Source organism: Lagopus muta, chromosome 11, assembly GCF_023343835.1.
Source record: "Lagopus muta isolate bLagMut1 chromosome 11, bLagMut1 primary, whole genome shotgun sequence".
In the NCBI taxonomy this organism is placed as follows: Eukaryota; Metazoa; Chordata; class Aves; order Galliformes; family Phasianidae; genus Lagopus; species Lagopus muta.
The window spans coordinates 13,454,744-13,471,336 of NC_064443.1; the positions used below are offsets into that span (position 1 = coordinate 13,454,744).

Consider the following 16,593-nt stretch of genomic DNA (forward strand, 5'->3'; position numbering starts at 1 on the left):
TTCTTAAGTTTGGTCTCCCCAGAGGGGAGGAGAGGTGGTGTAGTGCAGAAGATTCTGACTCTGCAGCCAGAACAGGGGCAAAAGCACGATGTGCATAGAGCTCCCTGGAAGCTTGGGAATTTCACAAACTCTTTGGAACTAGGGAAAAAAAAAGCAAAAAGCCTGTTAACAACATATTCAGGGAGAATAGATTTCTGTACTTAGCAAGGCCAAGGCCAGACGATGTGAATATGAAAGTGCAGGAAAATGGCTAATGAACAGGATTCATCCGTACTAAGGCACTCCATAACCTCTTTGAGTGCTACAAGTGGTGGGGAAGTCACTGCTGAAGTGACTGGAATTAATGAGCTGTCTCAGGAATTTTATCAGGTTTTCTATGCAAGTCTTTTACTTGCTCCTGAGGAGATGGATATATTCAGAGAGAGGCAGAGAAAAATTTCCTTTGTATCTGCTTAAAGGTTGAGTGATCATGAAGAGCTCCCTAAGCTCGTGGGGTTTATAGTCCTCATGCTGAATTTTTATGGGAGCTTTGAACAGCATCAGTCCCATTAGTAAAGAAATACATTTAACCTCTTCAATCTACTGGTTTACCTCCTGTGGCTCCAATCTGACAGGATTCCTTGGTGCATGAGCACATCTGAAATGATGCAGTGGCACGAATAGCTGGGACTGGGTGTGGGATTTAATGTTGATTTTTAATAAAGACACTTGTCTTCAGCTTGCACAGAGCTGTTATTACATAATGTTTTCCCAGGGCTAAGGTGATTGAACCATCCTTCGTTACACTGATTAGCAATCATAACAGTTTCCAAGGAAAACAAAAGCTTGAAGATCTTAGTTTGCTGTGTCAGTGACTGGATAGCAGATGAGGCTGCCATGTTTCTTTGCCTATGCTTAGGGTGGAGTAGAAGGAAAAGCTCCATTTTTCCCTCCTGTAGGTGGTAGCTGAAGCTCACAATCACCATGTCACAAAATTACCCTTGTACATCGTAGAATCATGAAGGTTGGTAAAGACCACTGAGATCATTTAGTTCAGCCATCAACCCATCACCTCCATGCCCACACCTAGAACCATAGAACCACTGAAATTATTAAGGTTGGGAAAGACCTCTAAGATCAGCTAGCCCAACCATAAAGCACTACTTTGCATTACTGAAGGGTAAATATTATACCGGAGTAGCTGTGCTATCAAAGACAAGTTATTCATATGCCCATGTCATCTTATGACATGTTGTCTTGGATTGGAGCTCATGGGTGTGCACTCACCTCCTTCCTTGCTGCTGAGCTCTTGGTTGGCGCTTGAACTGGAAGAGGGACATTGCCCTTTTCTGTTAGCATTTCCTTCCAGAAATTGAAAGGCTTCAAGGGATCAGGATGTGTTTGACAGTGTGTACATGCATGCATCTATTCATAACTTCCTGTGGCAACAGTTATCCTCTTTTTATTAGAAAGTCTCTCACACATATCTATCTATATGCACATGTATAAACTGCATGTAGGAGTTGCTCTCATGCCCTGAGAAGAGTGCAGAATAAGGGAAAACACGGGGCAGAAATGTGCTTCCCTGACATTAATGTGTTGTGCCTGTGTGTAAAACACTAAATATAAGTAGACAGTACAAGCAGAGAACAGCGGTTGTTCCCCTGCTTCTGCTTTCCTACTCAGGAGCCCAGGGACATGGGGACATGAACTCTGCTCCAGGTGCCATGCAGGGATGTCAGCAGGGAGAGTACCGTGTGCCAGGAAGATAAATCCTTTCTTGGGGTTTGGTCTTGATTAGGAAATTAAGTCGCTATTTCTATTCTTAGAATAAAACATGGAAAGCTTGAACAATAAGCTGGAAGTAAGCAAATGGGAATCGTGTGTCACCTGGAGAGCTGGATGTGCAGAACAAGTGAATGGGTTCAGAGTTTGCTATCAGCCTTCTGAAGTGTACAGCTATAAGGTTTGGTGGGGGGGATTTCTTTTAATCGGAAAAAAAATGGAATGAGTTGTTTTCAGTAGTTGCTTTTATAGTTTTAGAAGCAAAATGCAGCCTGCTCAGGTAGAAAGAGTGAAAACTTGATGAAACTGGTTTAATATAAAGAGAGGTAGCCAAAACACTTTGAGCTAAGGATAAAATAGATACATTCCAGACTGAAGGAGGGTATTGTAGAAGTGGATCCAGTAGAAAAGCAAATGCTTTACTCCTGGATAAATCTCTGCGCAGTCTTAGGGCATAGATGGAAAAATGCTGTAAATCCTATAGATGTAACCTCAATGTTTCTTAGTGTCTGATGTTGAGAAGAAGCTAAGGCCAAGCACAGGATGCTTATAAGTAATAACATCCCACTGTTTCATAGAATCATCAGATCATTAAGGTTGGAGAAGACCACTAAGGTCACCAAGTCCAACCCCATCCCACTGTGCCCATTGATCACATCCCTCAGTGCCACATCTCCATGGTCCCTGAACACTTTCAGGTACAGCGACACCACTGCTCCCTGGGCAGCCTGTGTCAATGCATCACTACCTTTCCTTAGAAATTTTTCCTAATACCCAATCATTCAGTACAGTTGTTGAGCCTTCATCATCCTGCTTACTGAATCATAGAATCATTGGAAGCTAACTGGAGGCCCACAGCTCGCTGACATAGGGATCTTGCTGAAATTTCCCCGGAGCAGTAGGTAGGCAAGAAGCATATCTTATTTTTTTTGTATTTCTTGCTAATTCTCCCTGAAACTTTCATTGCTGGTCTATGAGCATGGAACTGCCAATCTCATTTGAACATAACTGCTGTACAGCTGAACTGTCAGCTGCTGAAGTTACTAGATTATAATTATATCCCTTAATCACAGACACTGCCACAGCATTGTTCACCACTGTAACTGTTTCCCTTTCCAACGACTCTTCGGGATCCTCAAGCACAGTGTTATTGGGTGGGATGCTGTCACTGTGTCACCTCCCTGCCAACAGCAGAAGCATGCAGTGCTGGTGTGATGCTCTGAGCGGGGGGTTGTACATCACTGCACAACCTGCTCCCTTTGCACCCATGCAGAATTGGTGTTGAAATGGGTGAACAGGAGGAGGACTGGGTGCTCACTGCCCCCTGCAGCTGATGAGTAATTGCAGGCACAGCCACTGTCAGGCAATGATTTAAGGATAATGCAACCAGGAACCTCTCTTGTCTCATTTGCACTGACGTATCCGTGCAATCAGCTCATTTTGGTCAGTTGCTATTACTTCTTGGGGGAAATTGCTACTTGCAGCTCCCCTGGGAGATGAGTAATTGCAAAGCAAAGTTTGACAGCGGGTAATGATGGGACAATGCAAAATAGCAAGGTAGGCCAACTCTGCAATGCTTCCCCAAGTGTCAAGGCAAACGATAACAAGCACTTACTCCTCCATGTGGCTCCATTTCTGCATCATGGTGGAAAGCATGGTGCAGTGCAAAAGGGCTGCAGCTTGGTGGTGCCTGGGCTGCTTCAGTAGAGGAGCAGCGGTGTGTGTGGGACTTTGAGCCAGAAAAAAAGAGAGCCAAAAATATGTACATTTAATCCATTGGAGTTTCCAGAGGTGCTTTTGTGCTGTGTGCCTGTGCCCGTATGTGATCCAGAGGCATGTGCATGTGTGCACGCGCTTGTGCATGTAAGTGCACATGGAGAGGTTAAAGGACTGGTGCTGCAGAATAGGAATAAGGCAGAGACAACCAGCTCACAGTTAGTTTCCTTTGCCTTTCTGTTTTGGTTTTTTTTCTTTCTTTTTCTTTTTCTTTCTTCTTTATTCTATTCTTTCAGCTCTTCCAAGCAAACAAACCTGCTGGCTGTGGCTTCTCAGGCTCTGTCCCTCCCTGCAGGCAGTGCTGCAGCTCAGCCGCCTTTCAGAACTCTGCTCTGAGGATGTGTTGTAGTTTGGTTGTTTCTCCCCACGGAACAACATCCCGCAGCTTCGTTTTGTGCTCAGTCAGACTCGGTTTGCAGCTCCCTGCATGCAGGTTAGAAGGTTTTTGAAGTCCTTCACTCGTGACTTGCATTAGCAGCAGAAAGTAAATATTCCCACTGCTTTTCAGCAGTGCTCCTCCTTGGGAGCTGTAAGCAGCATAAACCATCAGTGTGTTGGCAGCAGGCTGCGGGAGGAAGCAGCACGCTTCAAAAACTCGTGGCATCCGATTAAAGAGCACCCAGGGGCCAAATGAGCACCGGCAGAGCCTCAATTCCTCTGCTCCTGCAGAAGAGTGCTGCTGTCAGGAGGACCTTTTCCCTTCCTTAGGATTTTGCCCTCAAACTGTGCTATGATTGGTGATGTTTTCATTCTTTCTCTTTTGATTTTATTTGTTCCTGAGTGGCTTTGCAACCTCTGTGTGATTTCCAGCACAGCCTCTCAGTGACGTCATGGGATCTGTATTGCTGCATCCTTAAGATTTGCCCCACACTGTCCCTAAGCGTTTGCAGTGTGCCAGATGTTCTGCAGCATTTAGCAAGTCAGCGTCGTGTGGCAAGCCTGAAGAAGAAGTGAGCTGTTTCGTTTTAACACTCGCCATGTTATTTGGTGTAGGATGGCACAGACGTTAACCCATGTACTTGTAGATTTGCAGTCTGTGTTTAGCACTGTGAGGCTTAGGGGATGTCTTTGCATCCTGGCACTGAGAGACAGTGCTCTGGAACACAAATCCCCTTTCAGCATCCACTTCTGTTCAGCTAACGTGCTGGTTGTTCACAGTGCTGGAGCGAGGAGATTACATGGGTTTCCTCCTGTGCCTTGTGATCCTTTGTTGTTGCTCGAGGCGCTCAGTGCCACAGGCAGCTCGCTGGGTTGGGCAGGGAGGAGGAGGAGGAAGGCAGAGCAAGGTGTAAATACAAGTAAAATCTCTGCCCATTCAAAGAGGGCTCTCTTACAAAATCCTCCAGCTTCAGTGTTGTTTGGGAGCTCTGTTAGTTACAGAACAGTGCTTGAGGGAAAACACTGCATTTGGCTGAAGTCTGTGGAACTTGGTGCAGAAAGTTCAGCGTGAAGAGGAATTGCACTGAGGTTCATAGGAAAAGTGAAATGATGCATTATTTGAAAGGTGGCTGCAGAGCACATCCCTACTACCTCATAAAACAAACAAACCTGAGTGTTTACTAACGCCTATGTCAGCTGTTGCCTACTTTAGGAGTTCTCACACAGGATAGATAACGCTCTCAGCAACTTCTGTTGGGTTTTTCAGCATGGTGCAGCAAATTTGTGAGCATTGCAGTGTGAAATGATCCCCAAATGGCTCGTGCCATGGCCTCAGGCTGCTGGGGCAGAGTGTGCTCAGGCAGGAACGCAGCAGCATGGCCACAGGGCTGGGCTGCGCTGCTGGGCTCTGTTCCCCCTGCCCCAATGTGGGAGAGGCTGCTGGAGGTTGTGTCGGCTTTTTGGCTGCTCCAAAAGTAATGCCTCCTATTTTTATTATACTGGCCCACAACAATAGAGGCAGGTGTTGGAGGTATGGTAACAGATGCTGAACCTTTCCACCGATCTCTACCACAACATTTTGTTGTGGTGCAATGAATGGCAGCAGAAGGGCAGTCTGATAGAATGGCATCTGATAAGGAGCAAAGGTGTGTCATTGAATTCCTCCTTTTGAAAAACAAAATTGCACCTGTTCATAGATACTGATGAAGACCAAACAGTGGATATGAGCACAGAGAGGCAGTAGGTGATGCGATCTGATTATGGTGACAGTGGAGCACCTCTGTGGGTGCAGATAATTATGAGAATGGCACACAGGCTCCTGTTCATTACAGGTGAAAATGCTTAACTAATAGTGATGACTATGTTGAAAGACAGTGGTTTTGTAACAGAGTTTGCTCTATCAGTGTTGTGCTTTTTGTATCTGTTGTAGTTCTCACAGATGTAAATATAGGGCTGCTTCAAAAGTAATGCCTTCTAACCTTGGTTGCAGGCTGCTCACGTTGTGCCAAGGGGTGCTGACTTCACTGCGGGACCTTTTTTGCTGCTTCACAGCGTTTTATACACCTGAGTGTTTCAGGTGAGGCTTTGGAAATTAGGGTAGTTTAGGTGAGAGAGTCTGAAAATCCTCCATGCTGGGTATGCATAGAAAACCCAGCGCGACTTTGCAACCTAAAGAAATATATATATATAATATATATTCTTAAGAATCACCACTCCTCGTCCGCTGTTCGGGTCGAACCACCCGCGCTGCTCCCGTTCGCATCCAGCGCTGCCGTCTGCTGCCCTCTGCCGCTGCCGCAGGGCCCCGCAGCCCCGGCCGGGCGTTCGATGGATGTGTTCAACGGTTCACATGCAGCGCAGCGTTGTTCTCATGTATGTATTCTATAGAATAAAAGGTACGGGGGTTCTCAGGGCGAAACTGACACTACTTGTCCAATGTTCCCCTTTTCCTATCTCTTTTCTCCCTCAAAAAGGAGCTTCGTGTCAGCTTGTCACTTCAGCATCTCCCAGTCTGCCTGTATTTTTTTTTCTTTTTGTATCCATGTGGCAATGAAATTTAGCTGTTGCATTTAGAGATGCGGTCATTTCTCAGCTGCTATGGGAAGAAGGTAAATCATGAAAGCAGGAAGGATTTCTTATTTAAATGCCACGGTTGTCTCCACGTGTACTTTGGGAGTCAATGCAGGTAAGAAAGGTTGTAACGGGAGAACTTTCTAGGAAGGGATCAAATAGGGGCAATCATCTGTCCTGGTAATGGAACAAAAAGTCAACAGAAGAATGAAAGGGATACAGATATGTATTTTCAACACATACAGAGCAGATTAGAATCTGAATCTTGTCTTAATAAAAGACTTTGAATGTCACCTGTCAGTAGAGTTCCATTTGATTTTCTCTTGGTGCAAATCCATTGTTCAAGAAGCAAGAGGTTTAAACACTGAAAAAAACCAGAAGCTAAGATTTCTGAAGTCCCACCAAGGCTGTACTTGCAATGAATTGGTGTCATACATGTTCATGCTACTCTCCAAGGCAGCATGGTGACACCACCTTCTTACTTTGTCATTTATGGTCTTCATCATTCATAGATTTGTGATGGTGACTCCTCCCTGATGTAGCAATAATTTACTATTGTTGCTTTGCAAAATATTTTACTGTTCACTGTTGTTAGGAGGGGGAAAAAAACACAGAGCAGTAAATACTTCTTGACAGTGTTATTTTTCATGTAAAATCCTTTGTTTGCTCCCCTCACCCCCATTCTGCAAGTGTGCACAAGAAGAGCATGTCTATACAGGCTTTAACAGGCAAACCTGAGCTTCCCCTGTGTTCTGAGTTGACCAGCTGTGAACCAGAAGACTTTTGACAGCTTATTAGTCTACAGCTGCACTGTGCTACTGAAGTTGTACGACTTCTCATTCAGCTGGCTTGCCTTTAGCAAACTTGGAATACAAACAAAACAATCTCAGATGCCTGTTCAGCTCAATGCACCAAATTCACTGTCACTGAGAATGGGAGTTACGTGGCATTTGGCCTACAGAAGCCCAAAGCTGCAACCCCAGAAATACCACTTGGCTGCCACCTTGCTTGAGGAGGTGGCTCCATTCTGTACAGTGCTGTTATTTTAGGAAAACAGCAAATCATAGAACCACAGAATGGCTCGGATTGGAAGGGACCTCAAAGATCATCAGGTTCCAGTCCCTTCAGCACAGGCAGGGATGCTAACCACTGAATCAAGCACCAGAACAGGCTGCCCATCCAACTCAGCCTTAAACACCTCCAGACATGGGGCGCCTACAACTTCTCTGCACAACCTACTTATGTTGTGGTCTGATTGAGATCCAAAATGTTTTCCTTTACCCAAACCACCAGAAGGGCTGTTTTAACAGGTGATATTCGAATATGGGTAACAGGTACTGATATGACCTCCTACTGCCCCAGGATCTTTGCTTGCTGCCTTACAAAAGCTTACAGCACACTCAATTCTCTTCTGTCAGCAAGGTTGAAAGCTGTATTTCTTACCTCCCAGCAAACTGCAGGACAGTCCAGGTGGGTGCACCCTACGCTCCCTATTAATAACCAAAGTATCTTGGATTCTTTAACGTTAACATTACAATTGCTGCCTACAGCTTGCGTTTGTTATCACGAGGAAGGAAGGGCTCCACAACCTATTTCATAATACATGGTTAACAAATAAAATCCAGAAGCAGGAAAAAAGGAATTGTATCAGGACTAGAATCCTAGTTCTACAAGAACAAAGTACTTAAACTGCAGTTTTAAATGTGTCACTTCAAAATGCACTTTTGAAATGGATGCACAGCATTGTGAGGCTCAGATCACTGCAGTGCTTTGGATCAGCTTATGGGGAAAAAAAAACAAACAAAGATAGTATAGTATGTTGGTTTACACTCCTTCAGAAACACTGATAGAAAACACATCACATACAGAATTAGACTAGTGTGTTCTGGTCTACTTTGAAAGTTTAAGACCTTGGTTCTGTTTTAGAGCCCACTTGGACTATGGCATTGAAACTGGGACTTGTGCAAAGGTGCACTGACATGTAATATCAAGTAAGAAGAAGAGGCCTTACTATTCAGCTCAGTGCCTACCAAATAATAGAAAACTGTTTGTAAACACTTTTTATTGACAGTGATTTGCAAACACCTCAGTTCACAATTAATGTACAGAAGATTCACCTTTTGTAAGGCAAAACATATTTCTTGTCAAAGTTTATGGATTAACACAAAGGGTCCATCTGTACAGATCTGGAATTGTTTGTACCAGGAACAAAAGCAAAACAAGTACTTGTGTATTAAAACTCACAGAAGCAATAGAAAGTTTTCAGCTGCCATTCTTTTTCTATTGGCATGAAAACAAAGCGAGGACGTATGTGTATTCTTCAAGAGTATCATCAGTAGTCCTAACAATGTTTACTGCTTGGTCTCTGCTTCCATCTGAGTTTCTTGAGATTCTTCAGCTTCTGAAAGTTTTTCATCATCTAAAATAACATATTATTGTTATTTAAATGTGCTTAGATTATATTTACAAACAAAAGTGCAAAGCTGTGCCAGCTAAAGTATTTTGTGTTGATTGCCTTAAATCTGTAGTTGAGTATTGTTTTATACAAAATGCTACGTTTAAGGCTGATTCTTCCACAGTTATTACAGGAAATATAGGGTAAATCCTGCAGGATCAGTTCAAACAAATAGTGCCAGACTGCTTCAAATTATATGTCCTATCTTTGTTTATTGATATTTTATTTCAGCTAAGGTTGTTCTTCCACTAAACTCTTACTTCCTTTACAAAATTCCAGAAACTGAAAGCTAAACCTTATGGTCATACAAAAATGTATTTCAGAGACTAATACTTCAGCAAGTGTCATTAATGCTTAATAACAATAACCTTCTGCTAAACTGCATCTAGGATTAACAGTTCATTCTGCTTAAGAAGATCTAGAGGGCCTTAGAGAATGAAAGTCTGCTCTTATAGCAACATGTGTATGTTAATCAGGTCATGCTCACAGACTATACCAATTATTCTGTCTTCAAAAGACATAGCAAGCGTCCAGTAAATAATATTTAAAACAAAATTATCTGTATTATCTGTATTATTACAGCATGAAAAGTAAACGCTGATTTTTTGAATACGTTTGGTATGATTGAAGTATGTTTTGACTGTGTTTTTGAATTTAGCTCTTGTGTTTGACAGCTTTATTCCCCATTCTATCACGGGCTCCCTGCCTCACAGGGTTAAGTCATTTAGCTTTTTTGTATTCAAATTTGCATGCAGCTTGTCCACTGCTGCAAGCTATCTCATCTTCTGATCTGCCAAAACCCAACCCATGCATGTGTTACCTAAGAATATCACTTACTTTCTAGAGTTTGCTGAAGCTCGTGGATGGTGCTCAGGAGAACATGAAACTGCTTTCTTCTCAGCTCCAGCTGGAATGATCAAGAGTATATTCAGAAAACTCAGAGCATATACAGCCAAACAACTCATAGCAGATTCTTGTTTAATTATGTTCCTATTAAATAATTATGCAATAATCTCTATGAAAAACCTACCTTATCTTCAACATTTTCTTTAATGTGAGAAAGGTGTTGAAGTTCTTTTCCCAAAGCTTCTAGCTGCCTGGAAAGGAATTGTCACAGTAATTTATTTATTTTTTTTTAAAGTTCTCTGAATTTACTGAAAAACGGGTTTAAACTAAGTAATAAATGAACAGCATGGCTAATAGTACTGCAAAGGTAAACAAAGCATAATAAAAGGAATGACATACATGTAAGGCTACTTCCCCTAAAGAGGCAATAAACACAGCAATTGTCAGATAAAGTACTCCATCTCTGACAACAGCCTGACCAGACACAGTAGTGGATATCATCAACTTTACAGCAGATTTACACAGAGTAATCCACATTTCAGATGATACATGATTTAGCTTATTCCTTAGAAAGCAACATTCAATATTTGTACTCCTGTGATCCATAGATATGCTCTCATTTTCTTCTCCCATCCCAGTTATTATTTTAATTAAGAGATAAAGGAAGTATGCAACATCTATAATCTTTGTTATTATTCCTGTCTTCTTTGGATATGTAACCTGTCAAGCCCTCTTTAGGACCCTTCTGCAAGCATTTGTTTTCTATTCTCATCTGGTCCACTACAATCCTTTCTGAGATCTGGCACAGAATAATAGGTACAGTATTCTAGACTAGCTTTCAAATGAGGATGAAGCAAACCTCCAGTTTGGCCCTGCTCATTTTCCTGTAATGCCTCTTGTAATTTATGATCCATATGATGAGATCAACCTGTTTCTTTACAGGTCAGGTGGATTGAGGCTGATTAATTAGCAGGCAGAGCTGTATACAGGTCAGCAAGGGAACAAAGTTGTTTTTTTCTGAAGCACTGAGAGCTATTGCAACTAGTCTGGGCAGGGAATCACAGAAGGGCTTCCAGTCACGATGGCTGGGAAAAAGCTCTGGTTTAATGCAACCTCAGGGTGTTGTCTATTTCTGAGGTAGTACACTGGTATCTGGAGGGGAATGCCTTAAATATGGTTGGGTGTGGCATTGTAAACCTTCCTATTATGGAAACAGACTGACAGCTTATAGGCTTATGCAATGATTTCACTGCTACCTGGCTTCTAGTTTCTGAAAGGCTTCTGTTTCACCAAACATTGTTTATGCGTTGCTGTCAGCTATAAGCAGGCAGTGAGAAGACAAGCAATTTTCCAGCAATGTCCGAGCTACACCTGGTGTTTCACTTCTCTTACTTTCAGCTCCAAAAAATCTTTGCCTCATCTTCTCATTTTTCTGTCTCCTTTTCTAAGACTGGTGTCATTGCTTCATGCTGTAACAGCTCTTTTGATAAGGCAGGTAATTACACTGGCGCTGCCATTTAGTGGTCCAGCTCCTGTCACTTCCTGACTTGGCTACTATGCATTACTCATGACTAAGTCAATAACAATTTCTCCTCCTTTGTGCTGCAGGACTAGTTGTTCCAAGAAATAGCCCCTTAAAAGCATTAAAAAAAGTGTTTTTCTGAACTTTGTCCTATTGTGCTGTATGACTTGCTAAAGCTATAAGTGTGACTCTTGCAATAAACCACGGTGTTTCTCCTCACAGAAGTTTTCTCTAGAGTTTTTAGTAACTAAGAGTTGATGGTGAGTCTCCCTCCACTGACTTTAGGGTGGGTTTTCCTGATTCACATTATGTGATTTTCTATATTTTTCTCTCAAACTAGGGAAAGAAAGCCTTGTAATTAAAACACTTTCTATTACAACAGTTTCTATGTTTAGTGTTCACATGGGGAAGTCAGTTAAAGCTGGAATACATATGAAGTAAGCTCTCTCTAAAGATGTTTCCATTCTCTTACTATGTCTGATTTGTAAAATCTGTAAAATAGAGACTCTGAAAGTCCACATCTTGGACTACAGGGGGGATATGTTGCAGACACTCTTACAGTGCATGAACAAAGGGTTAATTCTAACAATATATTCTTCTAAGGTGATAAGAAATTAAGTTTAAGCAAAGCTAAAATGCTAAATTCATTAGCTGACCTTATTGACAGTTACAGCTCTGCTCAAGAAACTGACACTTGGATGTGTTGTGCAAAATTAAAACCACCTCCCCTCCCAGATCTTAACAATCTGGCATCTTAAAAAAAAACAACCACCCACAAAACTATCAATTAGTTGTTTCCATTCTAAGTCAACTGACTTATCTGAAAAGCTTCACTTTTAATAATCCTTTTTTATGAACCCTTGATAAATGGCACGTGCTGAGTAATGAAGTAAAGAAATAAGTAAGTCACAAGAGAATGAACTGTAATAACAGAGATTGAGGCCAAGAAAAATATAATATATGAGAAAGAAGCATATGAAATAGTGTCAGAAGTTTATAGCGAAACAAATTGCTAATATTATGGTAAATAATATGATAAATTCTTCCTGCTGCTATAAAACAGCATGGGACATGAAATAATAGCTTCCCTCTACAATTTCATTGAAAGCTGACAGCAGGATAGACACGAGCTACATTTAAATGAGAAAGTAATCCATGTCATGCCTTTAATCAGGTAAAGAAGAACAAACTTGTAGATGCTGTAAGTCCTGGAATGTTTCTGTGGCTTAATAATATTCAAAAGATGATCTCCTCGTGACTGCTCAAAATGGCCCAAAAGCACAGGTAGCTGATCCAAACCCAGCTGTGACAGGTAATACTGGAGGTTATATGCAGGACGAGTTGGACAACAGGTAGGTCTTACCTACATGCCAGGGCAGGCTATATTGTGGTACACAAGGTAGTAATTTGTAAGCAGGCATGCAGGAACAACTACTAGAAGGAAAACACAGAACAACACTACAAGCTTTCTCTTGCTTTCTCTACTTCTTATTCTATCTTACTTGCCTGTGTGATACATATTCTGCATGATTACTTGCTGCTGCACTTTACAGCACTGCCGTGCTATCTCTCTTTCCTGATCAACTTGTCACTGATAAACTGCCGTGCATTTACATCTGAGTTCATCCATTCACCTTAACAATGGAAAAACTTCAAATACAAAATTATTAGTAATGTTTCTGAACCCATACAGATAGAGATTAATGAAGGAAAGCTGATAAGGGCACAATTTTAAAATGAAACACCAGCTTTTCTGGCATCAAAAGAAACTATGTAACAGGGACAAAAAGGTCAAATTGTGAAACCAAGAAAATGTCAAATCTGGTGACTTAATTTGCTGGTTTATTGTAATCTAATGCAGTCTCATACTTACTTCAGTGTTTCGTGTCTGTCTGGATGGTGCTGTATGACTTTGGCCAATGCATCATATTCTGAAAGAAATTTAAATATTATTAGTCTAAATTCTGAAGGTATAGATATAAGAATTAAAAATTCCCCATCAGTTCTTTCTACTTCTCAAAAAAGTGTTCTAACATTTTCAAATCTTTACGTAATATCTTGCACACAAAAAAGGAACATTCATGTAAAACTGTATAAAAATATACTATAACTGATCGAAGTAGATGACTACATGAAAGTCAGTTTCAAATAAAGATCAGGTGATAGTAAGCCCTTAATTACTTACTCAAACTTACCCAGTACTAGGGATTTGTAAAGGATAAGAAAACATGACCTTTAGATAGCTCTGCACTGCTTCAGATGTATTTGTGTATGAATCTTAAGTGTTGCTTTTATATATAATCTAATATATATAGGAAACTGTGGATAGGATACTACACAGACATTTAAGATTTTCAGAGAAAAATAAAATGCTGCAAGAGAAACAACAGCTTGATTTAACCTTTGTTTGCACGGTAAAAACGACATGATGGTTATGTAGACAATTAAAGTGGGCACTTCCTAAAGGTAATATTTTACATACACTGATCACCTCATTCAGATGGAAAATGTGGGCAGAACATCTTTGAAAGCAAACACTTCTGACCTGTGCTTGTAAAAATCTAAGTACTCTACTTTTCTACTGCTTAAGGCTCTTTACAGTTTCTAATAGCGTCTAAAATTATCCACAAAACACACCTGGATGTGGTTTTTAAAGGTTTTAAAGCCTTTTACCTGTTACAGCTGTTCTTTTTTTTTTTTTTTTTAAACTATTTATTTTCACATTTCAATTTTTAGGAAGCAAACTTTTGCTTTCCCAATTGCTAAATTTTGATAAGACTGTTACAGGGAAATGTTTTAAGTTTCAACTAAAAATATCAAATCCCTACGTTTAAGAGTAGGGAACAGATGTGTCTAATAGGTGGTTTAGAGGTATTCTGCAAGGTTGGTTGGTTGGTGGGTATGCAACTGGCACAACTGCTCCTGTATTAGCTCTTACTTTCCTCCTGAAGAGCTGAAGGAATACACTTACATGATTTTTGGTGCTGGGTGGAAGCCTATTTAACTCTTTTGTCTTCCTGCTAATAATGTGCTTTAGCTCTTAAGTCAACTGAATTGTTAAAGGATGCTTGGGAAGGTTTCTTTGGCTTGAGAACACCTCTGAGCTACTCTCTAAGTTTTCCTGGTGTTACGTGTCACTGAGATTTACCGGCTTAACCTCAACAACCAAACTTTCAGCAGCTTGTGTGGAACCCACCAGATAACGCTACATGTAGCGTTAATGACAGCATTTTCTTCTGCATTTTCAAGAATGTGTAATCTATTTTCTGGTACAATGTATTTTAAAAGATAACCCTTCAACAGAACCGCCCAGTGTAAATATTGCTCCTTACCCTGGCGATTTTTTCTAATTCTTTTTGCTTGCAGGATTTGTTTCTTGCATTCAGAAATCTTCTCGTGTGCTGCAGCTATACTATTTTCTTTAACAGAAAGACACAAATCAAACAACAAAAGCCAACAATCCATTCTGCTAAATCATCACAAACAGCTCTTTACACGACGGCCTGCAAGCTCCACGAGGTTCAAAGCTATACTTCAACAGACTAAGAAAAGGTTTTATTCATACACACTTTAAACACTGATAAGATACAAGGGCAACTATGACTGGTATTAAAATATTTTTTTTTAAGTCACCCATTATACGTTTACATTTTGTTTATCAGACTTGACTCGAGCTTCTTTATGAAAGAGAAATTCAAATAAGAAAAGATTGACTTTTTTTCTCATCCTTTACCTATATCCTTGTAGATTTTTTCATAGTTTTCCATCTCTCTCAGGTTCATGTCATATACCAGAAGAGTTTTTCCCATTGAAAATTCACACTGTGATAAAGTACTCAGCATTCGTTGGTACTGACTGTAACTGAAAGCAAACAAGATGTTTATTCCTCAGCAGCATGAAAATACCTGCCTGTTTTTATATAATCAGAAAACAAAGCCTCAGGTAATGCAAGGAACTGTTAAAACAACAGCAATTATTCAAGTAATAAAATATTTCTAAGATTCGATGTATAACTATTGAAAGTGAAGTTAAAAATGAATGCTGCACCAATTAATTCTATCATCGTGTCCTTAAAGGTGCAAAGCAGCATTAGAGCACGGGCAGATTGCTCCAGGGATTACACCCTTCCCAACTAGGGCCAGCTCTGTGACCACCACGATTAATATTTAAACACTCCAGCGCTCCTCTGTGCACAGCATCATCACAGAATGTCCTCCTGGAATTTATATCCAGCATCAGCACAGACCCTGCAGCAGAACAACATGTTGTTGCTCAACCTTTAGTTCTTTGGCCTGTTCCTCCTTCTTTTCAGGGCAGCACAGCAGAAGCAGCACAGCCCCCACCTAGCAGAACAAATGCAGAGCCGCCAACTGGAGCACTCAAGTCGTGATCCTGTTGTAATAACAGGACTGCTGAATCGTGAAGCAACGTGCAGAGCCCTCACTGCTCTGTTAGATTTCAGGATGGTTTGCTCTGTAATTTTTGACATTTCTTGCCGCAGCTCCTGGGCTCTGTCCCGAGAACCACACAGGGCTGAACATAGCAAAGATCATAGAATGGCCTAGGTTGAAAAGGACCACAGTGATCATCTAGTTTCAACCCCCTGCTGTGTGCAGGATTGCCAACCGCCAGACCAGGTTGCCCATCCAGCCTGGCTGGATCCATTTGAACGCAGTTCACTTTCTTTGTCTAAACAGAAGCTCAGTTTTGTGCTGAACCGCAAAGCAATGAGTTTCAAGACTTAAAAACAGCAAACAAATACCCTTCCTCCTGAGATCCGGAGTTGCACCACTTGATGAAACTCTTCACCAGCAGATTGATCCTCCTGTCGTCCCCGGCTCCGTCGCCATCAATGAGAAGCCGTTTGCGGATAACTTCATCTGTGGAAAAAACGGGGTTTAGCGCTCCGCGCCGGGAGCGCGGCACGGCAGGGGCTCGGCCAGGAGGACGCGAGCGAAAGAAAGAAGCGGGGCCCGAGAGGCCCGGCGGAGCCCCAGGCCGCGGCGCAGAGCGTAGCGGCACGGAGGGCTCCGCGCGGGGCGAGGCCGAGCCGAGCAGCCGGCGGGGTTCCTCCGGGGAAAGCGGCCCGGAGCGGGGGCCGCGGGGAGGGAGGGCGGCGGGGAGGAGGTCTCACCGTCGGTCACGGCCCCCATGGCGGCGAGCGGCGGAGCCGGCGGGGCGGCGGCAGCAGCGAGTGAGGTCAGCTTCCCACAATGCAGCCGGCGAGAGCGGCGGCCATGGAGGGGGAGGCGGCGGCGGCGGCTGGGGCCTGAGCCGGCTG

The 16,593-nt window shown here is 42.1% G+C and overlaps 1 protein-coding gene across 1 annotated transcript; it reads right to left on the reverse strand.

The window, feature by feature from the left end:
• Nucleotides 1–8,534: 8,534 nt before the first annotated feature.
• On the reverse strand, nucleotides 8,535–16,586 carry THOC7 (THO complex 7). Its single transcript, XM_048957048.1, has 8 exons — nucleotides 16,447–16,586; nucleotides 16,075–16,192; nucleotides 15,046–15,173; nucleotides 14,645–14,731; nucleotides 13,186–13,243; nucleotides 9,975–10,041; nucleotides 9,782–9,851; nucleotides 8,535–8,908 (listed from the first exon to the last, which is right to left on the reverse strand). Exons 1-8 carry the CDS (start codon nucleotides 16,463–16,465, stop codon nucleotides 8,841–8,843), a joined length of 615 nt encoding a protein of 204 aa, XP_048813005.1. The 5' UTR covers nucleotides 16,466–16,586; the 3' UTR covers nucleotides 8,535–8,840.
• Nucleotides 16,587–16,593: the final 7 nt, after the last annotated feature.

Coding starts and splice junctions, on each gene's coding strand:
- THOC7 (XM_048957048.1), bottom strand. Junction 10,042..13,185: donor GACAGACACGAAACACTGAA/GTAAGTATGAGA, acceptor ATTCCTTTCCAG/GCAGCTAGAAGCTTTGGGAA. Junction 8,909..9,781: donor GCTTCAGCAAACTCTAGAAA/GTAAGTGATATT, acceptor ATGTTATTTTAG/ATGATGAAAAACTTTCAGAA.